This window comes from Vulpes lagopus, chromosome 14 (genome assembly GCF_018345385.1).
Source record: "Vulpes lagopus strain Blue_001 chromosome 14, ASM1834538v1, whole genome shotgun sequence".
Taxonomy (NCBI): Eukaryota; Metazoa; Chordata; class Mammalia; order Carnivora; family Canidae; genus Vulpes; species Vulpes lagopus.
Genome location: NC_054837.1, coordinates 13,994,404 through 14,016,560, shown reverse-complemented (window position 1 = coordinate 14,016,560; position 22,157 = coordinate 13,994,404). Strand labels below are relative to the sequence as shown.

At 48.0% G+C, this 22,157-nt stretch overlaps 2 protein-coding genes across 4 annotated transcripts in view; both read right to left on the bottom strand.

Annotated features, from left to right (window-relative positions):
• Window positions 1-7,791, bottom strand: part of THOC5 (THO complex 5) — a 35,123-nt gene extending 27,332 nt beyond the window's left edge. The window contains exons 1-6 of one of the 3 annotated variants that reach the window (XM_041728611.1): window positions 7,060-7,791; window positions 6,231-6,356; window positions 4,675-4,806; window positions 3,525-3,668; window positions 2,201-2,314; window positions 1,963-2,060 (exon numbers count right to left, since the gene is read on the bottom strand). In XM_041728611.1, the coding sequence (XP_041584545.1) occupies window positions 1,963-2,060; window positions 2,201-2,314; window positions 3,525-3,668; window positions 4,675-4,770 (452 nt within the window). In that variant the 5' untranslated portion in view covers window positions 4,771-4,806; window positions 6,231-6,356; window positions 7,060-7,791. Of the gene's footprint in view, window positions 1-1,962; window positions 2,061-2,200; window positions 2,315-3,524; window positions 3,669-4,674; window positions 4,807-6,230; window positions 6,357-6,887; window positions 7,029-7,059 lie in introns of those variants that run through there. The other 2 variants (XM_041728613.1, XM_041728612.1) reach the window with 2 other exon arrangements.
• A 120-nt stretch (window positions 7,792-7,911) lies between these two features.
• On the bottom strand, window positions 7,912-21,593 carry NIPSNAP1 (nipsnap homolog 1). Its single transcript, XM_041728614.1, has 10 exons — window positions 21,440-21,593; window positions 15,355-15,482; window positions 15,126-15,171; window positions 14,769-14,863; window positions 12,848-12,918; window positions 12,559-12,699; window positions 11,977-12,008; window positions 11,519-11,613; window positions 10,323-10,406; window positions 7,912-9,075 (listed from the first exon to the last, which is right to left on the bottom strand). Exons 1-10 carry the CDS (start codon window positions 21,529-21,531, stop codon window positions 9,011-9,013), a joined length of 849 nt encoding a protein of 282 aa, XP_041584548.1. The 5' UTR covers window positions 21,532-21,593; the 3' UTR covers window positions 7,912-9,010.
• Between the last annotated feature and the right edge of the window lie 564 nt (window positions 21,594-22,157).

The window sequence follows — 22,157 nt, the reverse complement described above, 5'->3', positions numbered from 1 at the left end:
AAAACTAGATGTCAAGTTGCTGTTCTCAGGATCCCAAACCATGGATTAAGTGGGCCCACAGTTCCCTCCATGTATGCTCACTTAGCCCTGGTCTACAACAGGAACACAGAATCCAGTCTTTCCAGCAAACGTTCATTAGTAAACGTTTCACTTTGAAGAGAGGTAGTTGGTGACATACCACAGGATCCTTATCCATGGTGTCCAACTGTTTTATCCATGAATTAGCTGAAGACCTGGAAGGGATGCTTATCAAATTTACAGATGTCCCAAGTTTAGCAAGAACTAAGATCTGAAAGAGTCAATAAAAACATTACAGTCTAGGCCTAGACTGCCAGGTTGAAACCAAGAATGGACATTTAACAGGAAAAAACATAAGGGTCTGTGCTTAGTTCAAAACATTAACTGCCTAAGCATGGGACAGGGAAGATCCAGCATATCTAGAGGCTTCAACGATTTTATGTAGAGTGATGCATGTGTATAAAAGAAAAGAAATACAATGCTCCTTCCTGCACTAACACAGTAGCGCACAAGTTGTGGACAGATGACGGTAATAATAGCAGCTATGAGGCTGTAAGCACCTACGATACGCCAACTTCACCCCACCTAATTCTCATGAAAACTTACATATGGGGATTTCTATCGCCATATTTCAAGTGAGATAGAGACTTCCAGAGTTGAGTAGTTTGCCCAAGGTCACACAGCTAGTGAGTGGTAGAGCTGGGATTTGAACCCAGGCTAAGGCCAAGGGTGGTCACCTGTCTCTCCATAGGCCAGGATTCTATTGAATTCTACATTTGTCAGCTTTCATCTGAGTGAGGATTATAGCTTGGGGCATCACATTCTTTTGTTTTTAATATTTTTAAACAGTTTAAGATACACAAGAAGTTTTAAAAATAGTACTGAGCATATATTTCCTCTGTACTCTTCCCCTGGGTTCCCCCAATAATAATATCTTACCTATACATAGTATATTATCAAAACCAGGAAACGATGATGATGCAATACTATTAATTCAGGTGCAAGTTGTTTGGTTTTTTTAAGATTTATTTATTCATGAGAGACACAGATAGAGAGAAAGAGAGGCAGAGACACAGGCAGAGGGAGAAGCAAGCTCCCCATAAGAAGCCCGATGCAGGTCTCGATCCCGGACCCCGGGATCACGACCTGAGCTGAAGGCAGGTCGTGCCCAACCAATGAGCAACCCAGGCATCCCATCAGGTGCAAGTTTGATGTGAATTTCACCTCTATTAGTATTTAACTATTATTACACGAATTTGTAAAGCAGATAAAGATGCCTCTTAAAAATCAGCAGAATTATCAAAAAATGCACCAGACTCAATGACTGATGTGCCCCTCTCATTCCAAGTTTATTACAAATAAAACCTGACTTTTCAGTTTGCACAAATAGGTCTGGCCAAGCAACCATACACTCCCTTCTCTTCCTCTGTCTACGCTTTCCTCATCTCTCAGCTTAGATTTGCCAAGAGGCATTACACTTTAAGATGGACACTGACAAACTATAGTTTGGTCACCTGAAGGCAGCCACGTAGCAAGAAGTTCAGATTCTAAGGAATAAAATCTAGGTGCAAAAATAAATGGTTGGAACTTTTGGACAGGAAAACTGGGCCAGGTTAACAGGATTTGACTAGAAGGGAGTTACTCCCATGCAAGGTGCCCAGGAATTGAAATGGTAATGTATAAGCCCCGGCTGGAGAGACAACTGGTTTTGACCAGGTGCAGAGCTCAAGACTTAAAAAAGTCAGACATGTTTCCAAGGTTCTTTGTGCAGCCTGAAAACACTGCTTCCAATTGTCCCACTCAAAGTGATCTATTCACCCTTGTCCCAGATCCTGCAGCTTCCAAGCCCATCTGGTTTCTTTTTAAGGAGACTGGTGCACACTGAGCTATATAAGAGAAAAGCAGTTACCAATAGACAATTTTGCTAAAGTCTCCAAAACTCACTTAAACTCCAGACATTTGGTGATCTCTTTCTGCAGGTGCATCACCTCATACAGCAGGTTCTGGAGCTGCAGGTGATAGGCGTCTACTTTCTGCTTGGCCTGAAAGGAGGACAAGGTCAGAGGTGAGTGGGGCAAGTCAGGTCAGATAGAGCAGTAGCAAACTTAAGGAAGAGGTAAAGGGGATTAAGAAGGGAACGTAAGAAAGAGAAAGGAGGAAGACTAAACCTCTTAATTTCTACCTCATGGGTCTGATCTCTTCCTTTCTTCAACCTGATGTGGGCTAATCGATTAAGCTTCTTTAGAGTCATGAAGTGCACACAGCTCTGGATCCTCCGATCTTCAATCTCAACTGCCTGTAGGCAAAGAAAACTGGTAAAAATCTTGTCAACAGGTGCTGGCTGAGCTTCCTTTGGCACCTCACTGCTGACCCATCCCTATCCAGGGCCAAAAAAAGATACTAGAAGAAGCTCAGAACCAAGAAAAGTGTCAGTGGGAAACGGAAAAATGACTGTAAGGAAAATGCTTAAGGTTACCAGACAAATAAATAATAATTTCTGCTCGGGCTGAAGTAATAGGGATTTAAGATTATAGCAACACCCTGCCATATAATTTAACCTCTGTGAATAACATTACAGAATAACTTAAGTGAAAATATTAAGATTATAGCTATAAACCCTGGATTATAGTTGTAAACTATAACTATGGCATAATAATCATAATAATATTGGCCAGTGTAGGCACAACTAAGTGAGGTTCTTGGAAACATGTTTTGTGTTTATCCCATTCATTTAATGTTAATAACTTCATTTCGGTTTCTTTTCTTTTTTTTCTTTAAGATTTATTTATTCATGAGAGAGACACAGGCAGAGGGAGAAGCAGGCTCCATGCAGAAAGCCTGATGTCAACTCGATCCCAGGACCCATGATCCCAGGATCATGCCCTGAGCCAAAGGCAGATGCTCAACCGCTGAGCCACCCAGGGGTCCCTCATTTCTAGTTTCTATGATATACTTATGCATATCCATTCTTAAAGCAGCAAAGAAATTTACACGTATTATCATTTCTCAACACCTAGCAAAGTGCCCAGCAAGTAATAAACACCAGTTGGATGAATTATCAAACTGCAGTTATGAGAAAAATTAATTGTCCTATACATTTGTTACTGTAATTGGTGGTTGGGTGGTGATGAAAGAAATTCCAATAAATTAATGGGCAAGACTCTGGAGCCCCCAAACTCCAACTACCCGATCATGACTAGTACAGAAGATCAAGATGAGGGATGCCTGGGTGGCTCAGCAGTTGAGCATCTGCTTTTGGCTCAGGGCGTGATTCCGGAGTCCCGGGATCAAGTCCCACATCGGGATCCTTGCATGGAGTGTGCTTCTCCCTCTGCCTGTCTCGGCCTCTCATGAATAAATAAATAAAATCTTAAAAAAAAAAAAAAAGGAGACGACGACGATGACGACAACCAAGATGAGGAAGGGCTCTCTGATGGGTGCAAAACAAGTCCATCCATGCAAACCCACCAGGCTGATGTCTGCCCAATCCCAGTCCCATTCCTTACCACATCCTTGCCTCCTCTGCTCTTCAGGTCCTGGATCTCAGCCATGAGCCTCTGCAACTCCTGGCACGTGTATTTGTACAGCTCATAGTCTCTGCCAGGGTCCCGCAGGTCCACTTCAGCCTCCTCACTGTAGTATTTACCCTCCTGTAGAGGCAAGAAGACAGGCCTTGAGTGGGGAATAAAAGTTTCCCTGTTGGGATCAGGACACCTGGCTGGAATCAGGAACAATGAAACCCCACATCAGGTCTCTAAAAAATCTGGTCCTTAAATCAAATGTTTTTCTTCTTTTCAAACTGGAAAAGAATTCCTCTCTTCTTCTAATTATAAAGTAATGCATGTTTCGTGTTGAGATTCAGAAATAGTGAGAAGTGAGAACAGAAACAAATTGAAAAGTTGCCTGTAATCTCATGTCCCAGCCTCAAATAACTATTTTTAATACTATGGATAAACACAAATTTTAAACAAAACGGGATCATACTGTCCATGCTACTTAGTGCAATTTCTCATCCCAATAAACTTAAATATCCATCAAAATGGCCACATATTTCACTAAATAGATGAATCAGAATTCATTTAACCAAATTCCTACTGATGAGTGTTTAGTCAAATCAAGCTTTAGCAGAGACTAAAGTATCATAATTGGTTGTCCAGCCTTTGGAATAAACAGAACACTTCTCTTGAAGACAGAGTCTCCTATGGCTAATGATACTATACTGTACATTTGAAAGTCTCTAAGACAGTAGGTCTTCATCTGCTGACCACATATGCTCTCAGGCTACAGAAGAGATTTTGTGGGGATGTTGTTTTGGTACTGTCTTAGCAGCAGACCAGGGATCCCAATCCCAATGGTATACTACAGGTACTGGCTTCTTCTGACCATCAGGAAAATTAGAGACATACACCATACAAGAATGCATTCTCTGTTCAGGACTGTTCATGCCTAATATAGGCTTGTTGGTTCTTGGGATGCTATACCTAAACCAGATGTGAATACTCAGGTTTGCAGAACCAAGGGAATTCCAGGCACCTGGTCAAGCACAGGTTACCTGGGAGGCTGTCCCCATGATCCTCAGCTGCTGCAAACTCATAGACAGGTGCCTGGCCACAAGCTGTAACTTCTTAGCAGTGTGGCAGCCCTGGCTGATCTCACCTGCTCTGTGTCAGATCGGTTACGCTTCCCTTCAGCTGGAGCTCCATCACTTCGGATCACTTTGGGCTTCCGTTTTTTGCTCGATTCTGATGACATGGTTGTTTGGTGAGGTCAGAAGGAAACAGCAAAGACCTGTTAAAAAGAAGAAACTTAAGATTTTTTAGAGTTGAAGATTTTCCTGGAGTCAGAATACTGAAATCTAATTAGTAGTTCTGGTTACTTATGCCCTTGGTAACTCAAAAAAAAAAAAAAAAAAAAAAAAAAAAAAGAGTCACTGAACCCTCCAAAGCCTGTTTAATCCTCTGTAAAAATGGGGAGGGGTGGGATCCCTGGGTGGCGCAGTGGTTTGGCACCTGCCTTTGGCCCAGGGCGCGATCCTGGAGACCCAGGATCAAATCCCACATCAGGCTCCCAGTGCATGGAGCCTGCTTCTCCCTCTGCCTATGTCTCTGCCTCTCTCTCTCTCTCTCTCTATCATAAAAAATTAAAAAAATAATAAAAAAAAAAATGGGGAGGGGTGCCTGGATGGCTCAGTCAGTTAAGGCCCTGCCTTCAGCTCAGGTTATGGTCCCAGGGTTCCCGGGTCCTGGGATGGAGCCCCACACTGGGCTCCCTACTCAGTGGGGAATCTGCTTCTCCCTCTCCCTCTGCCCCTCCTCCCTGCTCATGTGCTCTCCCTCTCTAATGAATGTATATAATCTTTAAAAAAAATTAAAAAGGAGAATGAGATGCCCAGGCTCAGTTGGTTAAGTGGCTGACACTTGATCTCAGGATTCTGAGTTCAAGCCCTGCATTGGGTTCTTTGCTAGGAGTGGAGTTGATTCTCTTCCTCTGCACCACCCTCCCCCCATCCACACTCGGAGCAAGCAAGTCCCTCTCAAAGAAAAGGGAGGAATCATCCCTCAGCCTGACCCAAACGAACTCATCTTCTCCAGCTCCACCCTCTTTAAAGGCACCACAACCATATCCCTGACTAAACTCCTCAGCCTAGCATATATACCTGGTCCCAATACTATCGATTGATCACTGTGTGCTGAACCTGATTTAAGTACTTTAAGGGTATGTTCTCACTTAATCCTCGTAAGAAACCTTTCAGATAGAACAAGTACCATTTTATGGTTGAGAACACTGAAGTTTAGAAAGGTGAATGAGGTGCCAAAAGTCACACAGCTAGTATGCTTAAGCTTGGGTCCATCTAACGCCACAACAGTGCTCTCAACAACTATATTATTGTGACACCAGTGTGTCTTGCTACCACCTTACCTGGCAATGCCATCAACTCTCCAGATGGCCCTAAAATTTAAAAGAATAAAACCTACTTTTTATGGGGCTTTAGGGTCAAAAAGCATCCTCCCTCTGCTTTCTGGTTGTCACCACAGCCCCAAGGTGGCAGCACAATCCCCCGTAGCCCAACAAATCTCTCACCAACATTTACTGAAGGAACCAATGGCTCATGGTAGTTACAGAAGCCCAGTTGGAGTCTCCACTCTACCATTCTACCGCTGGGAGTCCTGGGCCTGCTTCTGCACAGATCAAATGAGAATAACAGTCCTTACCTCAGGGGTTGCTGTGGACATTGACACAGGAGGCACTCTACTGACTGAGCACTCTACTGGGGATGAAGATGACCTAGGCGTGGGGCTTTAGATGGTACATGGGCGATCTGAAATAATGCTGAACACCTACGGAGAAAGTTAATCCCTTTTCAATTCTTTTGAGAAACCTCCGATTGCTTCAAGGAGAACATTTCATTTCCCTAGTTTGTCTTTAACGTCTATGAACACCAATGTTCCTTTGTTAACAAAAGGACTCTCAGAGCCTTAGACAATGAAATCTAGCCAAAATCAACAATGTTTTCATGTTAAACACATTAATTTTATCATTACCTTCTGCATAGGACAAGTCTCCATTTAGGGGAGAAACATTAAAATTTCTCTTAAAGGAAATTCATGTTTAAGAAATAAAAGGCGACTCGATTAAAAACCTTTAGCAGAGTCTTAAACAGTAAATTGGGCAAAATCCACGAAGGTGGGACGCGAAAGGCTGAAATGTGGGAAATCCTGACTTCGGAAACCCAGTAGAGAGAGCCTGGCACACGTAAGCAAGCACACAATAAATGTGAGCTGTTACCACCACCACCTCCGACATCCACATCATCGGCACCTACAGGCTACCATGCGGGGCCCGACGCAGCTGCAGCCCGACATTTTCACCTGAAGAGACTAATCAGGCGGCGCCGAGCGGCTGGAGACCCCGGAGCGTGAGCACCGAGAACTCGGCTCGGCCCCCAGCTTGGGGACGTCCCGGAGGACGTCTGCACCTCGACCCCGGAACGCCCAGCCCCGCCCCTCCGGCCAGCCCCGCAGCCCCCGGCGCCCTACTCACAGCCCGGAGTCCCGAACCCGCGGTGGCGGCGAGCCACTTCCGGCGGCAGACAGGCTTCTTCCTGTACACCATAGAGAAGCGGAAGAATAGAGCGGCTGGCCGGAAGCGAGGCGTGGAGGTCCGGGACGGCGGCTGACGCGTGGTCCCGGCAACAGCTGGGCGGCGCGGGAACAGCTGCTGTGGCTCCGGGGTTCTCAGGGCGGGTCCCAGCTGCCAACACCCTCAGGCTGTCTTCTAACACCAAGAAACCGAGGCTGGAAGGGCAGATTAGCCTCGTTTAGTCTTTCCCCAGCGCCTACAGCTACATTCAGCAGCCAACAAGCGCTTTGCCTAGCGTTAGCCGAGTGAATGAATGTGTTCGTCGCGTGCCCGAGATAACCCGAGAGCGTGGTAGTGCCAAGATATGAACCCTTGTGGATTGGTCTTCATAACCTGTATTCCTAACCAATGTCATAATCACCCAAACATCCCACACCTCGGAGGGCAGCAAGTCTGGGAAAGGCATTCATTCTCCTAACTCGTTTCTTTCCACATCAATAGTTTCTACTCGATTTGCCATGGGCAGAGTCACAACTCTTACGCGGCATTTGACAGCTTCAAGTTTTTTTCCACCCCTGGTATGAATTCTACAGGTAGGGTTCAAGACTTTTGGTGTAAATTCCACTTATCTGGAGGTAGTAACACCGATGTCCTGAATGCCTTCTGCCATGGGGGGAAGCCCTCCCAGATCCTCAGGGAACACAAATAGGGGGTAGAGTGGGGATGGGCAGAGTAAATCAGGTGGAACCAGGAAACTGGCCCTGCCTCTAGCACCTGATAGAGTTCCTTGCAGATGAAGAAAAGACATCATGGTTTGTAGTAAATATTTAATTGGTTCCATCAGCGACTCCACTACAAGTTTTCCTGAAAGGGAAACAGAATCAAGCGACCTAGAGGTTCATGAGGTGTAGGGATCACCAAGGAGGCTCCCAAAGTCACTGACCCCATGCCACATACCCGGTGGCCCAGTAGAATGCGGGTTGGGCTGATAGAATATGAAGAGAGAAAGGAATGCATGGTGAAGGAAATAGGCCCCAGACTTTTCCTTCACCTGCAGGAATGAAAAAAAAAAAAAAAAAAAAGGGCAGGAGACTCCCTACACAGAAGGGCTGAAACTACACAGTCAAGTTCTCAATCTTATATTGGGAGAGATGGGCCTCTTTCCAACTGTCTTGTTTTAGGAACCTCTCCTCTGGTGGTCTTCTGTAACCTCTATTCTATTTTCCTGTTTCCGTTTTCCAAATTCTGCAGTTCAAATCCAAATTCTGAATTCTGTTCTACCTTCTAGGTTCATGTCCAATTTTGTGACCCAGATTCTTCTCAGCTCCCATCCTCTTTCCCAGCCTTTCTAAGTGGAATATGAAGGACCTTGTCCTGACGGTGCTAACTTGAACGTTTTCCCTTCTACTTCTTGAGGCAGTTTTAGGCTTTTCCCTGACAGGAGGGACTTGGCTCAGACTTTCCAACCAGTAGGTGGCCCAGTGGAGACCAGGGAATTCCAGAGAGCCAGGCCTGGCTAGCTCATCTCTAACCACTGGACACATTACATTTTGTGCAACTAAAGCTTAACTGAGGCCTTCTTCCATGGTGATAACTGGAGACTGGTGGCCTTGAGATGAAGAATCTTAGGGGGTAATGTGAGAAGACATAGAAGGTTGCTGTTCTTCATTCAGAGAAACTAAAAATTGCTTCCAGCACAAGGGATGGGGTGAACAGGGAAGGTGGGAAGGGTCTGGGCAGAGCAACAAGACCTCAGAACACTGTCATCCTTCAGCTTCCCCTTGTCTGAGCTGAGCACAAACCCCCAGAGTCCTCCCAGATCTGAAAGAAAACCAAGACAGCAGGACTGGGAGGTCCTCTGTCCATGGCTGCCCTGAGGGAAAAGGGGAAGGAGGCGGAGGCAGAGGCAGCATCACTGGAGAGGCGAGATCTTCAACGGGATCATGATCCGAGACTCCATGTGTCGCACCAGTGGGACTGTGGAGAGAGAGGCAGAGGTCACAGAGGGAGCAGAGGCAAGCCCACCCCAAAACTGGACTTTGAAGGAGGAGGCGGCCTGGGATGCTGAGACAGGGAAAGCCCCACTGCCTCGTAGAATAGAGAGCACCCAATTGTGGGATAAGAGGGGATTGGGGTGGTGCAAAGACACAACATTTTTTTATTTTCATAATTATATATTTACATTCCTGTGATGTGAAAGAGTAAGTGGCAGAGCAAAAAGTGATTGCATAGATAATACTGTTTAGGACAAAGCTAGGTGTAAAAAAAAGTAGGGGGATTCAAAGAAAAATATCAAGAAAATAATCATAGCCATAGTATACCAGTAGGACAAAAGCTCTGAGGGTGTCCTCAAGTGGCTAAGATTTGAATAACACTATTTTAGTTCAACTGATTCATTTTTCAGCTAGGGAGGCTGCAGCCCCCAGAAAGTCAGCTCAAGGTCACCCAGGCGGTCAAACTCTTTACTCTTGCTCAGAGCTGTTCAAACTTCACCATGCATACAAATTACCTGCAGTTCTTGATAAAGTGCAGATTCTGATTCAGCAGATGGGGGTGGGAGTTGAGATTTGGCATTTCTAACAAGATTCCAGGAAATACTGATACTGTCATTCAATGTTACACTTTTATGAGTGAGGTTTCCACTAACTCCTTCAGGAGGCACATTCTTCCCCATACCAGCTGGTAAATGTGGACACTTAATTGGAAACTCCTCAAGGAGAGGGACAGGATCCTGTTTATTCTGTGTCCCCTAGCTACCCACCAAGTGCAGTCCCTGGCACACAGTGAGGGCTCAACTGCTGACTCCAAGTGGTTCTCAGGGTCTCAGCAAGCTGGCAAATGCAGAGAAAAAAAACTTGCTCAAAAATTTTGCTTTATGCCAGTCTGAGTGAAGCACTTTTCATAACTTAGCTCTTGGAATCTTCCCTCCAACCTTCTGAGGGAAGAATCACCATCTTAGAGATGAGGAAACAGCCTCAGTGTGGTAAAGAACCATGCCTGAGGTCACAGTGCATAGGGACCACCTGTGTTTTCATCACCAGAAACACTCACCCACTGCCTAGATCATGTGGAGAAACCCACTCACTATCTTAAGAGTAAATGCCCTGTCACTGGAGGTAATCAAGTGAGGCTTGATCTCCTTGCAGAAGGGATTCCATCCTCAGACTGGGCTCTTGGCAGATGACCTCCAAGGGCTAGGCTGACCCTCAAGAGGAAGCACCCACCTGTGTAGTAGACATTTTCGTCCCAGCCTCTCTTTCTCCAGGCAGCATTTCGAGTCTCTTCCCGAGATTGCAGGTCTTTATAGGCTGTGGGAAAGGCATTGGCTCATTCCGTGGGCACAAACGATTTGATCCTATACCTAGCACAGGGCCCTCCTGTCATTGCCCCAAATCCTGTCCTGCTGTCTGTTCCCAGTGTCTCGTACTGTTAGCAAACACTGTCTGCTTTGACAATCTCACCCAATCAGTATATTTGTTGACAACTCCCAACCTTCTATTTCTAGCCCAGAACTCTCCCTCAGGCTCCACACCCATGTATCGGTGCTCTTGACATCTCCACTTGGATGTGTCAGCATCTTAAATGCAACATTTCCAAGGGCCAAAATTACACTCCTGACCCCTTCAACCTGCTCTGCCTAGGGTCTCAGTAAGACACAACAGCTGCTCAAATAACAATCTGGAGTTCTCCCCTCCCTGCCTCTCCCCACACAAACAATTGGCTCCACCTCCAGACCAATGAATCTCTCTGTAGCCTTCAGCATCCTCACTGCCAGGCCGCCAGTCTCCTGAGCAAACTAGTAGGACAATCTTCTGATGCCCCACTTCCTCTCTTCTTCCCCAACAAAGCATTCTCGGCAAAGCACATGGCAACCAGAAGAGTCATACTGCAACACAAATCAGGTCGTGTCATGCTGCTTAAAATGCTGCAGCAGCCTCCTGTGGCATTTAGAATAAATACCAATTTATCCTCATAGCTTCCAAGGCCCGGCCTGATCCGGCATGTCCCTGTCTCCTCACACTCCTCTCTCCATACTGGCCTCCTCTCTACGCTTCAAAATATTGAAGGCCTTTTCCCCACCCCACCTTTGCACATGTTGTTCCCTGTACTTAGAATGCCCTTCCCTGCCCATGCAGAAGCTGGCTCTTTCTCGTCCTTTAGCTTAGCTAATATTTTATCTCCTCAGAGAGAAATTCTTTGTCTAGGTGATCCATTCCCATGTGTTTCTTCATCATTTTCCCCTGCCTCATTATTTGTAATAATCTGAAATTATGTTTTTGCATTAGTCTATGTCTGAGGTTGTGTCTCTCTCTGCTAGAATGTAAGCTCCAAAAGGCCACTAATTTATTCACATGGTCTATACAGAGTGACAACGGAGAAAGAGAACTAGCAGAGGGTCCCTGGAGGGTCCCCAGCCTACCCCAGAGATGGTGTACAACGTAGAGCTCTCCTATCTGCGAGAAGAAGCCGCCTACTGCCTCCTGGTTCTCTTGCCGGTACTTGATTGCCCGAGCCCTAGGGATGGCAGAAGAATGTGGAAGAGAGGCCAGGACCAGTGCAAAAGGCCCTTTGAGGTGTCCTCAGGCTGATTTCTCAGCCATATCTCAAGGGAGGAGCCAGAGGTAGGACCCTTAGCTCTCAGAGATTATCAGGCAAGGGGGTGACAGAGGTATAGCAGGGGGCTGGGTATTCTACTGAGGGAGGCCTGATGACCCTCTAGGAGACCCTCACCTCCTGGCTGGATCCTTCTCCTGGATCCATGAGGGGCAGAGGATGCCAGGCCCCCCACCATATGGCCCTGGGAAAGGTGGCATGCCAGGGAACTAGGCAGGGCAGGCAGGCAGGGCCTCCCCCCCAACCCCTGGCACTGCCACTCACCAGTTGTTTCCCCACTCAATCATGGTTCCTGGCTGAAAAAGAACGAGAGGAAAGAACTAAAATGAGCCTCCAGGGACACCTGGGTGGCTCAACAGTTTAGTGCCTGCCTTTGGCCCAGGGCATGATCCTAGAGTCCCGTGATCAAGTCCCACATCAGGCTCCCTATGTGGAGCCTGCTTCTCCCTCTGCCTATGTCTCTGCCTCTCTTTCTGTGTGTCTCTCATGAATAAATAAATAAAATATTTTAATAAATAAATAAATAAAATTATTTTTATTTTCAGATTCCATCTCAGATTCCAAATGTTACAGCTAGGTGGAGATAGGAAATTGTCATGTCTCCCCAGCCCCAGGGGCCATTTGGCCTCATTCAGGAGCCCTGACTCACACCTGGGTGTGCATGTATACACTTGTATGTACACACCTCTGTTCTGAGCCCAGAGGGAGGGAGAGGCCAGAAGACCCAGCCTAGTGTTGGAGCACAGGACCGCCCCACCATCCTTTGCCCCATGTCAGGGTATCTGTAGAGCCGTACCACAGCAGAGAAAGAGGGAGGTGGGCAGGGATCTGGTGGCAGGGACGTACCTTGAGCTTGTATGTCCTCAGCTCATAGATGTTGGGGCCTGCTCTGGGCTGTGGCTCATTCCAGAAGCTGAACTCAAGGAGCATCTGGTTTCTCCTCGACAGTAGCATCTGGCTCCGCTCCTTTCGGAACTCCAGGTACTCCTGTGGGCACGGCAGTTTGGGCATGATGGCCATGAAGAGCTGCCCACCTTGGTGGTATGTCCCCATGGGATAGCCGTGGTAGCCCCCCAACACAAGGTAGAGCCAGAGCCAACATTCAGAGAGGTTTGTGGAGTAGATGCCCACATACCTTGTTGCTTTTGAGCTTGTTCATGCAGTCCATGAGGGCTGGATAGCCACCTGAGAATCGCCACAGGTGTACTGTTGCACAGGGGAGAAAACAGGAGGTACAGGTCAGAGCCTGCTTACCCCAAGACTAGTTAAGTGTATATGAAACGAGGCAGTCTCCAGCTGCATCCACTTAGCACCACAACTCTCTGAGTTCCCTTTACCTTGGTGGAGGATAGCCCCAGACATAAGCCCAGGAGGCCGAGGTTTGAGCTCCAGGTCTGCTGGGTGGCTTTTGACCCCTCTGGGCCTCAATGTTCTTATCTTGAAAATGGGAATAATAGTTCCACCCAACTTTCCTTAAATAGCACAAAAGGATCAGATGTCTTCTTGTACCCAAGGTGTAACAACACACATGAAGCTGACCACCAGGCCTATGACGGATAGGCTGGACAAAAGGAGAGTAGATCTGATGGGCTGAGATGGAACATTCCAAGACAGTGAATTAAAAAACAAAAAAACCCACCACCACCACCAACAATAAGGACCAGAGCATGCACAGTATGTTAGCACATGTGTTTAGTGGTAGGGGCACATATCCAGAGATGCTGGTCTATGGATCATCTCTTAACGGAGACCCAAAAGATTGTGACAGGAGGTGCCCCTGGGGCAGAGAACAGGCCTGGGGATAGTGGGCAAGGAGGCTTGCTTTTCACCAAAAACTCTTTGTACTGTTTGAATTATTATAGCCCCTTTAATCAAATGGTGTCCCCCTTCCCTGAAGTTCATACCTACCCAGAACCTCAGAATATGACCTTATTTGGAAATAGGATCTTTGTAGATGCAGTCAGGCTAAGATGCCAGCACACTGGGTAAGCCCTAAATTCAATGACTGGTGTCTTCATATGAAGAGGGAGACTTGGACACAAACATAAAGAAGGTAACATGTTAACACAGGTACACCGGGAGACTGCTATGTGACAACAGAGGCAGAGACAGGAGTGATGCATCTACAAGCCCAGAAGAGCCAAGATTTCCAGCAACTACCAGAAGCCGGAAAAGACAAGAAAAGATTCTCCCTTAGAGCCTGTGGAGAGAGCGTGGTCCTGCCAACACCTGGATTTCAGACTTCTGGGCTCCAGAACTTGAGAGAATAAATTTCTGTTGTTTTAAGCCACCAGGAGTTGGCACTTTGTTAAGGCAGCCATAGGAAACTACTACACCTTCCAATAATAAAGGTGGGAAGGAAGAAAGCAAACAATCTTGCCATCCTTGGGAGCATGGCTGGGGCTGAGGGAGGGTCTCCAAAGGGCCAGGCAGGCAGGCTAGAGGTGAGGGCAGTTGGCTGACCAGCAATTTGGAAGCTCAGACTTTTGTTCCTTCCCACCCTTAGCCTATCCCTTACTTGCCTTCTGACTCCATCTGTGTCTTGATTTTTTTGTCTGCAAAATAGTCTGACCCTAGAGTTTAAAGGCCTCTTTCCCAAGGGAAACAGCAAAAATACTGTATGGATGGAAGTCTGCCAACACCAGGAATGCTGGCGGGTAGAAGAGGGATAAACCTCATATGAGGACCAATAGGAGAGGGCACTCTAGGCCCATGAGAAGAAAGAGCAACAGAGTGAACCAATGAAGACTGCATTTAGAAAGATCCCTCTGGATCCCTGAGTGGCTCAGTGGTTTAGTGCCTGCCTTCAGCCCAGGGAGTGATCCTGGAGTCCCAGGATCGAGTCCCGCATTGGGGTCCCTGCATGGAGCCTGCTTCTCCCTCTGCCTATGTCTCTGCCTCTGTGTGTGTCTCTCTCATGAATAAATAAATAAAATCTTAAAAAAAAAAAATCCCTCTGGGTGCCGATGCAGAGAGGGAGTGGAGGGTGGCCAGGCATGAGAGGTGCCAGAGACCTGGGCTGGGTGGCAACGGCACTGGGGAGGTGGGCACCTCACCTGCCTGGTCCTGCTCCCCGTACCATGTGTTCCAGTTGCCCACGAGCGAGCAGGGGTAGTCCTCATCCAGGTGCAGCTTGGGCAGCACAGCCTCCCTGGGGTAGGGAGAGGGGGACAGAAAGAGGGGGGGAATGCTCACACCAGCCACCGGGGCCCCTGAGATCAGGGTTCCAACTCAGGCCCTCAGGGCTGGGCCTTAGTCTCCCCATCTCTAAGATGCAGAGGCTGGACAATTAATCCCTAGGACTTTTGGCTCTGATATCTACATCTTCTAGGTTTCTGCAAGGAGAATGGGGCTGGGATGGAGTCTCACACCCAGGCAGGGAATGGGACAAGCAGATGGAGGAGGAGGCTCACGTCAGGCTGTTGTAGGCATCCAGACATTCAGGCTTCACATTGTGAACTACAATAGAGAACAGAGGGTGGGAGGTGAAACAAGGGGTGTGCGTGTCTGTGGGGAGCTGGGTTAGAGGGACCAGGGCTCCCAGGACAGCTCAGGGTGTCCCAGCCCAAGCCTCACAGGCGTCCCCAGAGGCTGCGGCAGGGCGGGCAGGCAGGCAGGTGGGCTGGGTCAGCAGCCACTCACACTGGATCTTGTAGAGGTTGCTGGTTTCCTTCTTGGATAGCAGGGTGGAGTGGGCATCCTTCCGGGGATCCACCTTGTGCACAAAGAGGGAGCGGAACCAGCTACCTTCATTGTCCTTGGAATAGAAGCTGCAGGACAGAGGATTTCAGGAGAACAGAAAGAGGTGGAGATAGCTCTGCCTCTTCCATCTACTCAGATGTCCTGCTCCCCCATCCCTCAGATAGCCTGATGACCCACATTTCTAGGAATGGGGCCATGGTATCCAGTGGTGGCTCTGGAGTATAAAACATCACTGGAGCCAGCTGAGCAGACTCGGTCTCTTTTAGAGATTCTTGAACCTTTGCAGGGCCTCAAGAGGCCAGGAGAAGCAGCCCACTTCCCACCTCTCTCCAGCCTCCCTGCTTCTACTTATCCCCCTTCCAACAGGCTCCTTGGGGCACACATCTGCTCTACTTGGGGCACATATCTGCAGCCCTTTGCCAAGAGGATCAACCCCAAACCCACCTTGCCTGATGTCTGAAACCCCTAACAGCCCAACCTATCTTGCTAGCCTTCCTTGCTGTCCCCTCCCCCCCAACCTATGTATTCCACTCTCCAGATCTGCTCCTCCCTGAACGTGCCAGGCTCTTTTACTCAGTGCTTTATTTGCAATTTCTGTCCCTTATGACAAAAGCCTATACTCATCGTCCTCTCCAGTGCTCACATTACATTCGGCCTGTGCCCCTTCCCAGCCCCCACAAATAGAAAGCCAAGGAAAACTAAACTTTGTCCTGGAGGAAGTCACAGTCTACTGGAAGAAGCAGGCTTGGAATATAATTGTAGCCAGAGGTATCTGGGAGAGCCTAGGTGAACAAGTCTTTGGCAGTCTGGGCAAACTCTCCAGAGGAGGTGGTCTGACCAGTCTCTGAATCTCCAGAGCTGATTTGGCAGGTAACAGCAGATAGAGGAGGTAAAAAGGCATTGCAAGGCAAGATTCATTCATTCATCCAGGCAACACTTAATTGACAAATATCTACCCTGTGCACCTGGCTAAGGTGCCTTGAAAATGACTGACTGGATGAATGAAATGTTCTGTTCAGAGCAGAGGACCTGCCACTGCATCTTGCCAGACCTAACTATACTTCCTACACAAGGTCCCAGCGGGGGTGGGACTTCTTTTTAGGCTGCCAGAAGCTATAAATTTTTTTGCTTAGCAGCAGTGATACAATTTGTAGTCAGGCCTGAAAAGCTAGTCTCTTGCTGGATGATTTCTAGCCAGGGAGCCTGGCAGTGGGAGTCTTAAGTGCCAGTAAGTCCTCTCCTTTTTCAATTCTTTTCTATGGCTAAAATAAAAATAATTATCTTGCAAATCAAAGTATTATTTTTTTCCAAAATATGGAGTGGCCACTGGGACTGATGAAATCATAAAAGCATCTTAAAGTAGTAAAACATTTGTATGAACACAGAGAAAGATGAGTAACGATTTGTTCCAAACCTAATGCTGCTTACCTGGGATAGGGGAGAGAGATGGTTAAATTTTTATTTATTCATTATAGCTTTTTGTAAAGCTAAAAAAAAATTGCTTTAAGTGTTTCTGAATTCACAGGCTTTCTGTTGTGCATCTATTTGTATCATTAGCAAAAACCAAAAAGACGATTATTGTCAGATCACCAGTGTGGTTCTATGAAATTCGGTAACCAGAATAAGGGGATTTTGCTATAGATACTGCATCTGAGGACATCCTGTGTCAGGGATCTCTGATCAGCTCTGCAGAAGCATGATCCTACATCTACATAATGTTGATACAGTGTGATACTCTTAGCATCCTCATTTTTGAGATGAGAAAATAGGGGGTTTAAGGAACTTGCCCAAGGTGACATAGTAAATCAGGGGCAGAGCTGAGGCAAGAACCAACCCAGAACTCTTTGCTTCAAAGCCAGCCTCCTCCTTGGGTTTGAGCACTGACTTGGGGAACATTAGGCAGATACTGTGAAGTATTTCAACAAAGCCACTGGCCAAGAGATCTGACCTTTGGTTTGAATGTAGAGGGGATGCTTCCCTTGCAAGGGGTGGTGGCAGGGAAAACAGTGGCTCCTACTTACTTGTAGCCAAGACCTTTGCTCCAGGACTGGGCTTTGAGTAATTTATTAACATCAGTACTGACCAAGATAAACAGCCAGGAAACCAGCCCTTGGAGAGAGAGCAGGGGGGCTAGAATGCTCTCCACTCTGGGGTAATAGCAAGGGAATCCAGGAGCTCTGATGAGCTCCCACCTCTTTCCCCAACTCTCTAATCTTTCATGCCTACAGTCCTCAGTTCCCCCGTGTGTCAAATGAGCAAGCTGGAGTAGCCTATCTCTAAAGAGTTTTTCTACAGGTAAAACCCCAGACAGGACCTATCCAAGATCCCAGGTCAGGGTCTGAACTCAAGCAGTGTCCATAGGCTTACATTCTCAAGAATTCAAATTTCGCTTTCTCAGTGAAATCACAACATTTCTCCTACCCTTGAGAACATTTCTCCCCACCGCTCTTACCCTACCTCTATTTTTCCATAGCTCCTTGTGTTTGTTTTTTTTTTTTTATGTGCCTCATTTATTGTCTCCCCACTAGAAGCAGCCCCAAAGGGATCTTGTCTGTCCCATGTGTCCCAGTGCCTGGAACAGTGCTGGCTGGGCTCCTGGCATGTGCTCAGTCTACATCTGGGAAGTAAATGAAGGGGGGGGGGGAGCTAAGACAGAGCTGCTTATAGACGATAAATGCTGGAAGGTAAGAAATTAGAGAAAGAGTGGCTCAGAATATGGACATAGGGTTCAGGACCCCTTATGCTCCCCACCATCATCAGCTTAAGAGCACAGGTTCTGGATGAATCCAGGTTCTAATCTCAGATGAGCTTCATCTCTCTGAGCTTTATATTCCTTATCTGTAAAATAGGGACATTAGGATGGGTCTTCTAGAGAAAGGGCCTGACATGGCAGTGCAGCTAATATCACTGTTCTTACCAAACTTCCTGATATCCTGGTTCCCACTCTTTCCCTACTTTTCCTAATCTGACCATCCATCTTTGTAAGGCACCATTTTGGTGATGCTATTGCTCTGCTCAAAGTGTTCTATGGCTCCCCACTGTGTACCAAAGGCTGGATGTCTCCACTTGGAATTCTATCTCTTATGTACTTTGCCAAGCTCTCCATAGAGCCAGGGTTCATTATCCCAGCAGTTCTGAAACCCACAGTGTTAATGTCACCAGAGAAATTCTCAGGCCCCATCCTAGACCTATGGCAACAGAAATCCTGGGGATGGGCCTAGCATCTGGGTTTTAACAAGCCCACCAAGGGATTAGGGCTCCTGCACAAGTTGAAGAATCACTGCTCTAGAGTAGCCCCAATTTCTTTTCTTCCCCACCCCATGCCATTTCAGAAATGCCAAAGATTCTGTATCTAAACTATATTAAGAAAGCTTCTAGACCTAGAAAAACACAATGCAGCTTTGTGCAATCTATGGGAAGGAGCTGCTCCAGATGGACCAGTTTAGCCCCTTCCACAAAAACACCTCTCACATTTCCCCATCAGCCTTTTTATCATTTTCATGTCTTGACTCCCCAGTCACACTGGAAGTCACTAGCTAACGTCCTCCCATCCCCCCATGGTACATAGCACAGTGCTTTTGGCATGGGAGTTGCTCAACAAGTATTTGTCCTGGAGGAGAACTTTTCAGTAGATGTCACATTTGCACTCTCGATAGGGATCAATAGTCTGACGCCCCCAACATGAAACCACTCCAGAATGTTCTCTAGATTTCCAGGAGAACTAAAATAGCTGAAGTTCTGGAGTGCCTCTCTGGCTCAGTTGGTAGAGCATGTGATTCTTGATCTCAAGGTAGTGAGTTCAAGCCCCATGCTGGGCGCAGAACTTACTTACTAATAATAAAAATAAAACAACTAAAGTCCTGTTAACAGGATTACTGGTGCAACAATAACAGCCACTATTTATTGAGCAATTACTATGTGCTAAGAACTAATCCTCACAATATGTTTTTGAGAAAAAATGAGGCTCAGAGGTGTTCCATGCCTTATTCACAGATGGTTAATTAATGATCAAGAGGATTGCAATCCACATCCATCTGACTTGAAAGCCCACACTCTGTCTCCGCCCCAGCAGCCCCTAAACCTAAGAGGACAGAAAAGCTGCTGCCCACCCCTCTACTTGACTCCAGAGAGATATGGGACAGGCTAAATGTCAGCAGGAGGGTATGTTCGCAGGTATCCAAAGTGAGACCACAACATAAGTAACTATGAAGCAGTCCTTGAGTGAACTGGTATTAATTCAAGTGCCTTCACATTAATCCTGCAAAAATCCCCCATAGGGTTTATCATCCCCAATTACAGAAAAAGAAACCAAGGTTCACAGAGGTTCAGCGCCTCATCCAAGTGAGTGAGGAGCATCAGGCTGCCTGTTTGTTCCATGCTCCTTTTGTGGCCTCTGCATATTTGTCATACAAATGGCTTTTCCCTCTACTGATTTTGTTACCCTGGGAAAGTGAAGTCCCACCCCGAGCTTCAATTTCCTGATCTGGATAGCAAGGAGCTCACAGAAGATGATCTCCCAGGGACGAATGGGTGCCTCAGCCACTGAGTGTCTGCCTTTGGCTCATGTCCTGATCCCAGGGTCCTGGGATCGAGTCCTGCATCATGCTCCTTGCAGGGAGTCTACTTCTTCCTCTGCCTATGTGTCTGCCTCTGTGTGTGTGTGTCTCTCGTGAATAAATAAATAAAATCTTAAAAAAAAAAAAAAAAGATGATTTTCCCAAGGCCATTTGAGCCCTAATATTATAAGGGGTTCATTCAGGAACTTTTTGAACAAGGGCAACATCTGTTGCAAGTTCACCAGGGGCTAGAAGCCTCACATACAAGTGACATGTCTTTTTTAACCCTCCACTCTTATAAGATACATACTATTTTATCAATCCTATTTTACAGCTGAGGAATCTGAGACTTCAAGAGGCCAAATGACTTGCCCAAGGTCACTCCATTGAGAAAGGCTGAGTTAAATTTGCCGGTCCTAGACAAACTCCAGGATCTTCCCATGAGAGGAGGGTTCTCCCCAATATTGGGCAGTTGGGGAAGGGGCACAGGCCTGGTTCCTCTTTCCCAATGGCCAAGAGCCACAGTGGATCCCATGGCAAGGTCTAACCGAACTCTGCAGCTTCATGCCAGGGCTGCTGAACAGGAGGGCCCCCTGCTTCCTTTCCACAGGTGGGGAGAGAGGTGTCTTCACTTCTTTAGTAATTCGTTCTCGAGTATACTGTCCTGAAACCTGTGGTAGGGGCTGGATTAACAGATAAATGACATGACACGCCAGTCGGGGAGAAAGGCAAATGTGTCTAGAGGGTGATGAGGGTATGGGGAAAGTACAGGACCCTGGAGATGGAGGAGGGAGGGGGTGCCCAGACCGGGTCAAGAAGTTCAAGACCTGCCTCACTCCAGAGCAGGGCCCAAACAAAAGCCCAGGCTGAGAGCAAGGCCAAGCCAGCCTCCTTCTCCCTGGAGGCCACCAATTGTGGTGCAAAGAGCACTGGTTGTCAGGAGACATGGAGACACCAGAGGGAATGACCTTGGGCAACTCCCATCCCTTCCCAGGCCTCCTTTGCCCCACTTGTACTGTTCAGGATTGGGGAGCAAAGGGTCTGTGCAGCCATGGCCCTTAGGAATCCCCCACTGCTCCCCGTACCTCTTCCCCCAGAACTTCCGAAGGGAGGAGCTGCCTCTCCTAGAAGCCCCCAGCGGGTACTATTTCACAATCATCCCTTCTAGAGAAGGGGCCACTCCTGCCCTCTGCCACTCTCCAGGGCGCAGGACAAGCCCCTCCCCTTCACCCCATCTTTCGTTCTCCGTCCAGAGCCAGGTACCTACTAGGACAAAGACCCTGCGCATATTTTCCCCATCTCCCCCATTCTTCGCCGAGAGCCCCTCCCCAGGCCTAGATCTTGCCCCCGCCTCCAACCCAGAGATTCTTAAGCGGGAGTCCGCCGGTCCCCCAGCCCCAGACTGTGGCCGCCGGCCCTGCGCCCCCCGCGCGCTCGCGCCACTCCTCGGCCCCCGACCCGGCTCTCACCGCGCAGCAGCCGCGACATCCCCGGCGCGGGGCTTCGGGCTCCGCAGCAGCCGCCGCGCCGCCGCAGAGATGCTGCACAGCCGCGGAGCCATGTTGGAGCGGCGCAGGTTGGAGCAAGGCCCGCCCCCAGCCCGGAGGCGGGGCGGGGCCTCGGCGAGCCCCGCCCACCGCCTAGCCCGTCGCCTGCCGCCTGCCGCCGGGCATCACCTACGTCCACCGGGCCTGGGCTCCTCAGGTTTAGCCTCAGAGCCCCTGCAGCAGGTCTGGTGCTGACGTGACCTTGACCAGGGCCTTTGCCCACTCTGGGCCTCAATGTCCACTTTGGTAAAATGGGAGCGTCGGACAATGATGCCAAGGGTTCTTAGTTGGGCTCTCAAGATCAGTGGCAGAGGGTCAATCAGTAGGCGTCCTGAAACTGCGTTTTTCTGAGGAGGAGGGATTTACAGGCAGTATTTAGCACATTATCAAAGGAACAAACCCCTAACAATTGAAGGCAGTTGGACAAGGCTCCGGGCCACCAGTACGTTTTCTCTCCATCTCCTTTTCTATCTTCATCCCATCTCTGCCTGGGCATCCCGGGGCCTATGCCCTCTCCCGGCCCTGCCCAGCTCTTTTGCCTGCCTTCCAAACTAACCCCTTCTCAGTCCACAATCCTCCAGATCACAGACGGCAACAAGAGTGGAGAGCCTGCAGACCCCACCAGGGGTCCAGGGGCCCA

What these genes read in the sequence shown, in the direction of transcription:
- NIPSNAP1 (XM_041728614.1), bottom strand. Translation starts at nt 21,531, where the DNA reads ATGGCTCCGCGGCTGTGCAGCATCTCTGCGGCGGCGCGGCGGCTGCTG. An exon ending in GATGTCGCGGCTGCTGCGCG is followed by an intron (nt 15,483 to 21,439) that starts GTGAGAGCCGGG and finishes TCTGTCCTGCAG; the next exon opens with CTTCTATTCCAAGGACAATG. An exon ending in TGAGGACATACAAGCTCAAG is followed by an intron (nt 12,009 to 12,558) that starts GTACGTCCCTGC and finishes GTTCTTTTTCAG; the next exon opens with CCAGGAACCATGATTGAGTG.